Genomic DNA, 13,398 nt, shown 5'->3' on the forward strand with positions numbered 1-13,398 from the left:
CAGGGAAAAACTTGGGCAGAACCCCAAACAGTATAAGCAGGCTGAGGGAAAGGGTGAGCGTAGGACAGAGACCCGGGCCGTAAGGATAGTGACGGTCGGGGCACTGCTGCCGAGTGCAGCACCTTTATTTTATTACGGTGTTTTATTTTCCCTTTTTCTTTCGCCTTTTGTTTCCATTATTATTTTGAGCACCTGCGTGTGCGCTACGACCTGCCAACCTTTTTACCATTGCTGGTATTAGGTTGTGCTCCTGGAGCAGTACCACAGTGCCATCTTGTGGCAAAAATAAATCAGTGCGCCAAGCGGCATTTCATATAAAACCTTCTGTCTCCCGTGGGTGTCAGTGAATTGCCCACAACCCTTCCACAGTCCTCCTAAACATCTCCCCTGAGTTTAACCCTTAGTGGTCCTATGTCAGACCTGTCGGACCTGGTCCGACATTGCAATTATTCCTATCCGGTCCAATATTGGACCCTGTCCGACATCATCAAAAAGACGCAAAAAACGGGTTTCTAGTCGTTTTTTCTCTGGAAAAAGCCGAGAAAACCATTCAATGGCCGAGTGGGAGCGATAGGAGCCGAGACAAGCCGAAAAAAAAAGGACGTATCTCATGAATAGTCATACTTGCCCCTGGCATCAGATAACGGCGGCCATAAGGAAACAAGCTGGCTGCTACTGCATCAGCGCTCAGAGAATATCATGGACATTTTGAAGAGCTTTTTTCAGATGTTATAATAATAAAATAATGACTTGGATTGCATTATTGAGGCGTTTGGTGATAAAATGAGTGATCAGGAGATGATTGATCAGTATGTACAACTATTATTATTATTATTATTTATTTATTAGCATATGTGAAAGCTATAGTGAACGAAAGGGTGGGGCGGGGCTGGAGATGCCTAATGATTGCTTTGTTGATATGCAGGGCCTTTTAAACCTGTTTGACTGTGGAAAAAAATACTTTTAAATAGCGCGTCTAAAATTAACTGCGCGTGTGAAAATAAATTGGACCTGATGCACCTGACACGCACTTAATAAATGGACTGCAAAGGGTTAAGAGTGTGCTTAGAGTATATATAAATAAAGAGTCAGTCTGACAACACATATGCAAGAAAGAATGAAAAAAAAGTTTTTACTTACAGTTTTAAATCTAACAAGGTGCTTCATGTGCATGATTCCTTTGCAGTAGTTCTGAGGAAGCAAACTATCATCCTGACCTTTAATAACAGCAACAAGATCCCAAAGGTTTTTACTGCCTCCTGGTGGCTATGTGGAATACAAGAAAACAATTAAATACTTGTTCATTGTCCTGTGATAAATGTTCTGCACAAACCAGGATCATTTTAAAAGATGTATTTATTCCTTTTATTTTGCACTTTTAGGGCCAGGGTACCACTAAGTTAGATGAAACATGTTTCCCACCATGAAGTGAAGCAAGCAGTCTTACAAAATGTCAGAATCTATAGCATAGTGTGTAACAGTCACTGATTTCCATAGGCATATGATTCAAATTAGATTTGATCTGCTGAGCAACACTTGTTTAAAAACATATAAAAAAACAAGAAACAGCTACTTACATGGGGGTTGAATAAAGAGCTATCTCTACAGTTTACAAAATATACTCACAGAAAAGCATTCGGAAAACCATCTCAGCTTCTTTACCCGAACATCATTTGTTAGTTTATCGAGCTCCTGCTTGATATCTCTTGAAACTTTGCCACAGAGGAGAGGGGGAGCACCATGTGCCATTGCACGATCTAAAGAGCAATATTTTGACATAGTTTTAAAACAGTTATTTAGTATATTTGTTTTGGAAAGAGTATTTAGATGAAAATGAATGTATGTGTCACTACTGGCAATAAAATACTTGAAAAACGTACGTTCCTTGAAACATTGATTATATGATCATAATTTACTTCCTAAATAAATATCTCCTGGTTTTACAGACCCCAATTTGCACCAATGATGGACTACCTAAGGTAAGGTACTGTAAGTAATATGGTTTGTGATAATACTGAAATAAGCAGAAATATCTGTACCCGTAGTTTTCACAATACAATTAAACAAACACCAGGGTTCTTTTAGTGAAGCAAACATGTCTATGCATTTTTTTAATAGACTTACCAGTATTGCCAATGATTTCTTCCCAGCTACGGTCAACTAAAATTTTAATCTGAAGTGGAGCAATTAGAGGTGTTAATGACCACAGTCTCACAGTGGAATCTCGAGAACACGAAGCCATAGTGAAAGGACGATTAGGATGACAAGTCAAACCTAGAGTAGCATTTAAAAAAATGAAATTTATAAAAGAAAACATGCACAAATAACATTCTATAGACGAAAACTTTGACAGATGCATCATCATTAATGCTATGACTTTGTCACGGAGGTCACGGTGATCACAGAAATTGTAAATTTGAATAAAGTCTGTATGTCACTAGGTGACTAATGTTTATGCTTGGTGACGTTTTTTTATGTGTATGTATTTAATTATTCATTGTAGATTTGTCTTGTTTGTATATTTAATTATCACATGTGGGTTAATTATTATTTAAGATATATATATATATATATATATATATATATATATATATATATATATTGTAGAAGTCTGCACTTGTGATCACGTTTTATAATTGCTTTGTATTTGATTCAATTATTTTTCATGTGCACTGATTTTGTTTTGTGTCAGCAGCAGCATTTTCATTTGTGCCGGCTAGTCTATGCACCGGCAGGCAATCTCAGTTAATTGACAGGTATGCAGTGACGGTCACCTTAAAAAGGCAACAGATCAGGTAGAAAGGAGAAGGAAACAAAAAAAGGAGAGCAGGGACAGACATACAGAGAAAGAATGGAAATGAAAAACGGAAATGAATGGGACAAAGGACAGGTACAGAAACAGAGGCAAGAAAACGAGACAGAGAAAACGAAGGATGAAACAGAAACAGAAACAGAGGGAAGAAAACGACAGACATACAGAGAAAGAACGGAAACGGAAATGAAAAGCAAAAACGAATGGGACAAGGGATAGGCACAGAAACAGGGAAGAAAACGAGACAGAGAAAACTAAACAGGAACAGTGATAGCGACAGAGAGAGAGACAGAGAAGCGAAGAATGAAAATGAACAGCAGAACAAGGCAAGAGAAAGCTGATGGCGAAAAGGAAAACAAACTGAAAGATGAACTAGAGCAAAATATATATGAGGATGTTAGTATTGTCTTAACTTGTATTTGCAGTAGAATAATTGGTAATTAGCTTCATAATAGTGCTTTAGTGATCTTTTGTTCCTGTTGTTCCAGTATATGAATTTTATGTGTTAGTAATATTTTATTCCAAAAGTTTTTAGATAAATTGTATTGTGGTGTTTTAGTTGATATTTTGAATGCACTTTTAGTTAGGGTTATTTTACTAGTATATTTATTGAGACTGCTTGCCAGTAACTGCACTTTATTGTTTGGGTTGGAAATAACTATGGATGCGCCTGCTCTGTCTATTTTCTGTTTCATTGCAATAATTAGGATCTTCTCAAGCTCTAGTGCAGAGTGGGGCAGGACATTAACTCCTCGTATTTCCATAACTGTATCAAGGCAACATTACAGGACTGCTTGTATTTAGAATTAAGAGACTGAACTGGAAATACTTAAAAGCAATTACATGTGCTAATTACAGCTGAGGATTACAGGGTTTGGCCGAGTGTGTGACAGTTGTGGGGAAGGGTATTCATTGGTGTTACTGTCCTATTTGTTTTGAAAATTAGAGCATTACTAAATTGTGGGAAACAAGTGTTCGTACATTCTGGCCGCCTGTATATCCCAGACGGTGGCACTAGAAGTAGATCTGTGATTGTTCTATTGATTTTAAAACATTGCTGTGAACCCTGCAACATTTTTAACTTTTCAGTGTGTATTTAGGCTTCCAGGCCATAGGCTGGGAAGCCTATTGTTATTACTGGGATTATTCTTATTCTTATTATTTTTCTTTCCGCCAGAGTTGCTCGAAAACTCACCAGATTCGGTAGGTTGGTAGATGCTTATGGGAAGATGGAAAATGCTAAAGAACTTATGTCGTAAGTCACATGGTTAGGCTGCCATATTGGATTGAAAAAAAACATTTTGCCTAAATGTAAAAATTCGGCTTTCGAAAACGACTTATTGCAGAGTGCTGAAAGTTGGTATAGTTGTTGAGGGATAGTCCAAGATTAACTGGTGCTCGTAAGAAGCTGATAGGTTGTGTGGTATGGAGGCCATGCTGCATGACATCAAAATTGCATGGTACAGACGTCATAATCATAAACTACAAAGATCTTCTTCTCCCAAACCGCTAGTCAGATTGAAACAAACCCAATGGCACATATGATTGTAGTGTTGATGTCTTTAAAGGGTGTTAAAGGGAAGTTGCTACAATAAAAAAACATGGCGGCCACTTTGGATGACATCATCAACATACAAAACTGGCTAATAACTCCTTAGAGTGCAGATAGGGCCATGGTTACTATGAAACACATATAGTAACCCATGTATGCTCTATCAAAAAATGTAATTGCCCATGACCTTTGACCTCTCCTAAAGGTAAAATGTAAAACTGGCTCATAACTCATAATAGAGTGCACATAGGGTCATGGTTACTATGTAAAAATGACATTCTGTACTATTTGCTAAAGTGTTTGGTACTGGTACTGGCATTTTGCACTATTTGCTAAAAATGTTGGTACTGTTACTGGCATTCTGTACTATTTGCTAAATTGTTTGGTACTGGTACTGTTACTGGTACTGGTCCTGGAGGCCGTAAAGTTGCTGGCAACTCTATTTTATTATTCTTTTTGGAATAAAAACTGTTGATTGTATTCTTGCTGCCTGTGTGTCTGACTTCTGGCTGGTGGTGGATTTTAGTGGTGTGGCTCCCCTACAGAAATATATTCGAACCTGTGTAAGCCTTTTATTGCAATTGTATGGTCAAGATACCGACATATAGGAAACAGTAAAGGTGTATATAATACATTTTGTTAGTTCTTTGTATGGGGTAGTTCTGTTCTGGCGTAGTCGGTCTACATTATATATATATTCTACTTTTGCCGCCAAATGTAAAATCTTGGAAATTGATGTAAAAACACATTGTATTAGGCGCTTCCTTTATTTCTATCAATAATGTAGTATGCACTGAAATTACAAATCTGCGTGTATCTGTAAATTGTTTGGTTGTGTATGCACTCAGCATTTACATGTAGCTATGTAGGCCAGCAAATTAGATTTGTAGCTGAGTGAGCAAGCATGTAAATGAGTGGAGTGGAAGTTTATGGGGTGGCAAAATGGTGACATAAGTGTGAGCAAAGTGACAAATATCACTGCTAAGCAGAGAATTGAAAAATATCCAAAGTGGACATTTCATGAGTGGTGGCATGATGTTTTATACAGCAGGTAAAGTTCCTGTGGTAAAAGCATGCTGTGACAAACATACTGAAAGTGCTTTACATAAACGAAAGCTACAAGCCATTGAATCTGCAGTAGGAAAGACAGCTAAAATACAAAAAACAGTGAGTGAGCTGTTTTATGTAAATACAGAAGAACAAATGAATCAGAGAACAGAACTTTACCGATTTACATAGACTTTCTTACAACATGCTATTTCAGAATCGTAGAAGACTCTAACTGTAAGTTCTGTACTCTAAAGTAACATTTAAACTTGTCAGTAGTCAAACACAATAGTCTTTATATTATTGATTCTGATGTACTATTTAAAAGCTCTTGTGTATGTTGTGTGAAATCTTTTTTTTTTTTTTTTTTGGCCACACCTTGCCGATGAAATGTACTAAAAATGACCGTGCCAAACTCGTAGCCTTAATCATCATGCAAACATTACTTTCATAACTGAGATGGAAGTGGTATCCTCTGATCATAAGTCATGTTTTAATTAATACTGGAGAAAGTTTGTTTAAAGCCTAAAAAGATTGTAATAATCTTAACCCATTTACATGGTCACCTGCGTTTTTGATTGTGCTGTACCATGATTTTACAATGCTTGTCTTATGCTTGATTCTTTGCAATGCTCTTACTTTTGCAAGTGATACAATCAATTACTAATACTAATTTTAACATATTACCGTAAACATCAGCACCATGATCATACACAGTGTCTAGACATGTTCCATCTCTTGTGTCCCACACTCGGATTGAATAGTCCCAGCTTCCTGATATTAGCAGATAGGGGATTTCAGTGTTCCACATCAACCCTCTTACAGGAGCTGTATGTCCACTTAGAACATTAATGCAGGCATCCTGTGTGTAATCCCATATTCGTACAGTTCTGTAAAGGAAATAAACGCAAACGACTAAGCAACTGTATTTTCACAAAAAATAGATGAACCAAGAATTATTTCTCTTTTTTTAATGAAATGTGTCCTGTTGTGCCTCACCCTATCCATGCCCAAGTAATTGTATGCTTTACAGTCAAAGCTCTGATGTATGTTTTACCTTAACATTTTCTATCTGAAATACATTCTGACAAAAATAATAATGTTTTAAGGACCAAAGTTATTCTTAGACTCCACAGAAACAAAGTTACCCATCATCGGATCCACTGCAAAGGATGCCCTCCCTCAAAGGGGACCATCTGACATGGAACACCTTGGCAGTGTGCCCAGTGAACACCTTCAATGGCTGGTCAGAACTGGTTGCTAAATAATACACTCTAACATTCTTGTCCTCACAGCCAGTGGCAATCATATCTCTGCAAATAAATAATAAAAGGATAGTTAGTTGTAGATCATGTGGCATTGTAGTTTTCTTGTATTTGCTTCCAAAAACAACACACTATTGAGTTGCTTCATATAGACACACTGTAGATCTCACAAATTATAGGCCAGTACCAATGATACATTTAATTTTTTAGACGTGTATGTAGTAATAGTTTCACTGTATAATTTAGCATGATTTAAAAGACTACCTTTGTTAATCAAATCGATTTACTGTTTTCTGAAGGCTTAAGTGGTCAGACTTAATAAGCATTACAAAGCATTACAGTACTTACTAAGAATTGCAAATTACCTCTACCAACACTCTGTATATTGAATTTCAATAGCCTGTTTAGCGAATCAGAGCTTTGCACAGCATACAACAAAATATATTTAAAGAACATAGGCATGCACAAAGATGGTGGTGAGCTTGGAACTTGCTCTGCAATCGAATTTTCCTGCTTTTAAAATCAGAAACTAATTTACATGATTTTCTCTCATTTGACATTTTGAAACCTGCTGTTGGAGAAGTGTTTACAGTATATGAGAGCTCTCATCTTCAGAGGTACCGTATTTACCAGATGATAACATTTTTGTCATTCTTTGTATGCTTTTTCTACGTAAGCAACAATGCAAATTGTTTAACACATTCATACTTACTTGTTGTTCTGACTCCAGTCACAACCAAAAACCGCAGCTGGGTGCTTATATTTATGTAATATTCTTCCATCGACTGTATGAATTAGGCTGAAATTTAAAAAAATTATATATATTGTAAGATAGCGGGTTTTGTGAGACAGTAGGGAGGGGGTTAAAACCTCCCTGCGAGAGAAACATGTGTGGAATGCACCTTTTTGTTTGATTGTATTGCTTTATTGTTTCATTTAATTTGCTAATTGATTTGTTTAATTGTTTTATTGCTTAATTATTCCCTGCACCTGGAGATCATTATTAAAGTAGAACCAGGTGCAGGGTATAAAAGAGGAGCAGTCAGAATGCTCAGGGCTGCTGAGTAGAAGGAGGCAGAAGAGGTGCTCTGTCTCCGAGTAGCCAGAAAAAAAAAAAAAAAAAAAAAAAAAAAAAAAAAAAAAAAAAAAAAAAAAAAAAAAAAAAAAAAAAAAAAAAAAAAAAGTAGTAAGTAAGTGCGGTGTCAAACCTGTGTTTTTGTAAGGACGGGAAAACAGCTTAGCTGTCCCGTGTTAGACAGTGTGTTCCTGAAAGTTGAGTTAGTGCTCCAAGAGGAGTTAGGTGTTTATTTTGATTTTGTATTTGTTTGATTTTGTGTTTATTAAAAAATTAGCGCAAACACGCTTTAAAAATCCACTTCTGTTGTGCCAGGTCGTATTTTAAAGGGGCACGAACCCGTGAGTGCTACGGATCTTTTACAATATATATATATATATACACACACACACAGAGTCAATTCTCATTAAAATAAAATCAGATTAAACACATTTCCTAATACAAAAAATGTAGCAGTTGCTTATTGTAAAGTACTTATTAGAATACGAATTCACTTAACACAAATTTCCTGTTTGTGCAAATTATTTTGGAGACCTCCCAGGGAAGACACAATTTAATCATACAAAGTTTGAACAGCTGACTGTAAAGGATAATGGGAAATGTATTGACTTGCATCCAGATTAGCACCTCTGTACTGTATTTTATTGCTGGTTTGGGACTACTAATCGTATGATACATTTCGAGTTGCCACAGTGCTCATGTATCAATTATATTTCCATGAAGCAGCACAAAAATATGTGCATTATCCCTGCATACAAATGTGAAGGTGTTGAAAGCTGTGGAAAATGCACCACCGTACAAGAAAAAGAAAACTATTGCTGCAGATTTCAACATTCCTGCGAACACTTTGTCAGCCATTCTGAAAAACCAGGCCTATGACCAGCAAACTGTGGATGCAAGTCATCAGCCTTTTCGATTTGCTTTTGTGGTTTAGAAATGCAGTGATCAGAATGGGACATGCAGATTTCAAGTGCAGTTCATTTGCAATGTATACTTTTTAAATGTTCACTTACAACTGTATTTTCAATAGAATGGTCAGTACTTTTAAATGTATAATAATTTTCATTGTACTATAATTGAAATTAGATTTCTGTGTTACAGTAACTTCAATAAAAACTGGCAGTATGCATTTGGCTTGGACTCTTGATAATAAAATTCATATTAATAAGAGAACTGTATTTATATCAGTAATCTGTTAAACAAAAAATGGCAAACAAATGTTAGGTAAATTGCAGATATTTTGAAAATTGTTGTACAATACAGTAAAAAGAAGGAGCTGTTTTTTCATACTTAAAAAATAAACAAACATTCTACATGTACAGATCAAAAAACTATTACATTCAATATTGGGGCATCAGAATGCATACATAATAAAAAGGTAAGGAAAAGATAAAAACAATAATAAAATCACCTTTAAAGATAATTCAAGGACATACACTGCTGTGCAAAAGTCTTAGACATGTTGTATTTTTCTACTCTGATGCATTATGAGCATCAACAATTTACCCTAAAGCCTCCACTAGAGTTTTCTACTATTATAACAACCTTGACTTGAATAAAGAAGGAAAAACATTGAGTGAAATAGCTTGCATCACTCGATTTTCAAGGTGTGGTATCCAAAGCATAATCAACAAGTACAGAGAAACATCATCTGTAATTGACAAACCCAGGACTAGAAGACCAAAAAGCTGTCTAACAAGGATGAGCAATACTTGAAGATAATATCCTTAAGGAAAAGAAACAAGACAAGTGTTGAATTGACAACAAAATTGGCAGAAGGCACAGGTGTCATTGTCCATCCATCAACAGTCCAAAGCACCTTTGACCATTGTTCCATAGTCCAATTTCTGTGTTCTTCTGCATATTTTAGCTTTTTAGTCTTGTTCCCCTTTCTTAACAGAGGTATTCTTACTGCAACACATCCTGATTTCAAGAGTGACCTTCGTACTGTTGATTTGATGGACAACGACACCTGTGCCTTCTGCCATTTCTGTTGTCAATTCAACGCTTGTCTTCTTTCTATTCCTTAAGGATGTTATCTTCAATCATTACTCATCCTTGTTTGACAGCTTTTTCGGTCTTCCAGTCCTGGGTTTGTCAATTACAGATGATGTTTCTCTGTACTTGTTGATTATGCTTCGGATACCACACCTTGAAAATCGAGTGATGCAAACTATTTCACTCAATGTTTTTCCTTCTTTATGCAAGTCAAGGTTGTTATAATAGTAGAAAATGCTAGTGGAGGCTTTGAGTAAATTGTTGATGCTCATAATGCATCAAAGTATAAAAATACAACATGTCTAAGGCTTTTGCACAGCAGTGTATGTGTAAGTGCACTTTCATTTGCCTTGTCAGGTTACATTATCAAAAAATTTGAGGTTATGTTGATGAATAAGACTTACCAGTATCCATCCGCACTACATGTGGCTATCCTTTTAGAATCCTTGTGACTCCATGCAATACAGAAGATTCCATTTTTTCCATGCTTAAAAAAAATATTTAAAATGTTAATATCATCTAACATAAGCATACAGAATGCTGTAAATGTTAAGAAGATGCAGTCTATGAAATTTAACAATTCCGTAAAGGAGACTTCTAATTCTTTCAAACATCAAGTATGTGGGTTTCCATATTCTGATGGCTATTTGATGTGCTAAATTAAAAAACAGACAGCATTTTAAAACCTAAGCACACTTCACGTTGCCCTACTTTTTATTACCTTCTCAAAATCAACTTACCTCCTCAAATTTTGTTATCAGTTTGCCTTTCTTTAGATCCCATATTAAAGCACCATTTCTAGACGTGGCACAAGCTATGCAGTTTAAGTCTCCTTTTGTAAAATAAAACAATAGTTATTAAATTAAACCTGGGTATAATGTAAACCTTTATACATACACCCATCTTTATTACTAAAGACAATTTCTGACCTGGAGCCCATGAAAGTGAATAGATCACTCCTTCATTGCCCGGTGTAGTGTATACTGCTGTTAGTGTGTTTATATCCCATACTTTTACTGTTCCATCAAATGAAGCTGTAGCTAGTAAGTTGGGATCATCTGGTTTGAATTTGCAGTCAAATATTGTCTCAACGTGTCCCTGAAAGTAATATAAACATGAAAATGCAGGAAGAATAGTTATTCACTTAAGGCACCAAACAATCAAAGCAATACATACAAAACTAATATGGCCTACAGTATGACTTTATGACATTACTGGTAAGTTATATTTGTCAATCAGATTTTGTTTAAAATTGAGAGGAATTAGAGTTAATTTCATCATAAATATGTATTAACTAACTTGGCCTCATTTACAAAAGGGCACGAAATTTGGAGTTACCGCACACGTAAAGTAGGGAGTCTAATTTGTGCGATATATCTAAATTTATTGCCCTATTTACTAACGCATGCATTAATTTACGTGCACATTAGTTATCTAATTTACATACCATACCGTGCACACTATATGTATTGTGAGTGACAATTTAATGTGCACGATAATGTCAGAGACTTACCCGTGACCACTGTGACATCAAAAGCCCCAGCAGTCCTGCCGTATCTTTTAGTCAGTAGCTTATTGTGGAGGTGGAAGTGGCTTACATTGACCGATAGGGGACAGATAGAGGCAACGGAAAGTGAAACTGCACTGCGTACCTTTTAATTTTAACATGTATTCCTTGCCTGATGTAAAAAAATAAAATAAATAAAAAAGCCTTTTTTCCTTTCTCCTTTAATGCATACAGCCTGCCCATTAGTTTCTAAAATTGCATTGTATTGTATGGGTTTGGAATTCGTCTTTAAAACTGGCCGCCTCTTTAATATAATATGCATCTTCAACGTGTGCAGTCTGCATTGTATTAGTGACATTCCCATTAAGCCAATCACAGCTCACAGAGGTAGTAAAATAACCAATCAAATAGCACACAAGATCCGTTTCCTCACACACACAGCACACATCATTTAGGATAGCGAAGCGAAGGCTTGTTATTTTACTTAGTGTAAAATTTAAAATCAGTAGCAAAAAAGGAGTTGGAGATGTCACGGAAGCGAAAGGTGGAGGCGGAACACAGAAGATTCCAAAATCATTAACCAGATGATTATTTGTTCAATGAATAATTTTGACGGCAAGGCAATATGTCTGATTTGCAGTGCAACGGTTGCAGTTGTGAAAGATTATAACATACAACATCACTATGACACGCTGCACAAAGCAACGTATTTTGAGTTTACTGGAAATGAAAGAAGTTATGGAGTCAACGAAAGGTTTTTCTGAAAAGTGCTGTGGATGCTATGAACAACACAACCACAGGAAAGGACTTTTTTAACTTCAAGTAGCCGTGGAAAGTGAAGAATTACCTTGGAAGAGGAAGTAACTGTAATTACAACACAGGGTGCACCATATGATTGGAATAAAGAGTGGACTGGCTAGCTGGACAAAATTAAAGAAAGAAATTTAGAAGAACCAATTTTCTTACACTGGATTCTGCATCAACAGGCATTATGTGAAAAAGTTGCAGAATTAGAACACGTAATGTGTCTCCACCTGTTTTTTGCTAGAAAAGAAGTGACACGTGTCTAGACAGAAATCATAAAAAGAAACATTTCATAGTGGCACTGTTTACTATTTAACATTTTCACAGCTTCTTAGTATCTTTTTTTCAGAGCTGTTAAAAACATTATATTTTGGAATATAAGTTAAATATTGAGATTTATCATTATATAGGCTACTTTTTTACTGTTTGAGTAAAATAAAATACTCTTCTATTTCCCATTATATTACATTTGTGATGTTGAGTTTTTTGTCAGTGTTCTAGGAAAGCTGCTTCTAGTTATATCTGCCTATTTCTGTATAAAATACATTAAGTAATATGTAGATTAATTGATTGAAACCGTGCCTGCTTACTTACTGATGACTAGGAATCGTGCAGTGGGGATAATGTGTTTTGTGTAAAGTAGTATATTTGAGTATATTGGCCTACATACAATTTATATAGACATTTTCACATTTTTTACGATGTGGCCCACAAAGTGATCAGTCTTAACTTAAATGGCCCCTGCTGCCAGATTTTACTGTTCAAACAAATTTTCATAACCAAGTAATTCAGCAAGATGTATTTATTTTGCAGTCACTGGTTTTCAGGCCAGAAAAATAGCGCGCCTATCAGTGGTTAAAGCCTGGTTCCCATACGCACTAATAAATGATCACTTTATCCACACAGTAAATACCATGTGAATACAGCTCATCTCATTATTCTGAGCTGGATGCACCTTTAAATACATTACCATGCATTACCATACAAATCACATATTCATCATTAAAGTGCACAGTAATTGCAATTATCATGCACCATAAAGTTTAGCACCCTTTAGTAAATGAGGACCTTTGAGTCAAAATTATTTGGGCCTATGGCAAGAACAGAGTCTTTGAGAAGAACTTATCTGGTTTGTGAGGTCAGTGGAAAGTACCTAAATGTTCAGCCAATCCACAAGATATCTATCACATCCTGGCTGACTGGATTGGGGTAAACTGAAACAAAATATATGGGTTATAGTCAAATATATAGGCAAATTTGTTCCTGGCGAGTCCTGCAGGGTCGTGTACCTGTGGGTGACTGCAGGTCGGGTTTCAGGTCAGGCTCGGGTCAGGCTCA

The 13,398-nt window shown here is 36.0% G+C and overlaps 1 protein-coding gene across 4 annotated transcripts in view; it reads right to left on the reverse strand.

Moving 5' to 3' along the window:
- wdr17 (WD repeat domain 17) overlaps positions 1 to 13,398 on the reverse strand; it is a 70,044-nt gene that overhangs the window by 26,209 nt on the left and 30,437 nt on the right. For all 4 annotated transcript variants that reach the window (XM_034015681.3, XM_058998780.1, XM_034015680.3 and 1 more), the window contains exons 8-16: positions 10,679 to 10,847; positions 10,490 to 10,581; positions 10,154 to 10,236; positions 7,389 to 7,475; positions 6,560 to 6,724; positions 6,099 to 6,301; positions 2,125 to 2,274; positions 1,627 to 1,757; positions 1,141 to 1,266 (exon numbers count right to left, since the gene is read on the reverse strand). In XM_034015681.3, coding sequence (XP_033871572.1) covers positions 1,141 to 1,266; positions 1,627 to 1,757; positions 2,125 to 2,274; positions 6,099 to 6,301; positions 6,560 to 6,724; positions 7,389 to 7,475; positions 10,154 to 10,236; positions 10,490 to 10,581; positions 10,679 to 10,847 — 1,206 coding nt within the window. The remainder of the gene's footprint in view (positions 1 to 1,140; positions 1,267 to 1,626; positions 1,758 to 2,124; positions 2,275 to 6,098; positions 6,302 to 6,559; positions 6,725 to 7,388; positions 7,476 to 10,153; positions 10,237 to 10,489; positions 10,582 to 10,678; positions 10,848 to 13,398) is intronic.

The sequence above is a fragment of the Acipenser ruthenus genome, chromosome 2, assembly GCF_902713425.1.
Source record: "Acipenser ruthenus chromosome 2, fAciRut3.2 maternal haplotype, whole genome shotgun sequence".
NCBI classification, from domain to species: Eukaryota; Metazoa; Chordata; class Actinopteri; order Acipenseriformes; family Acipenseridae; genus Acipenser; species Acipenser ruthenus.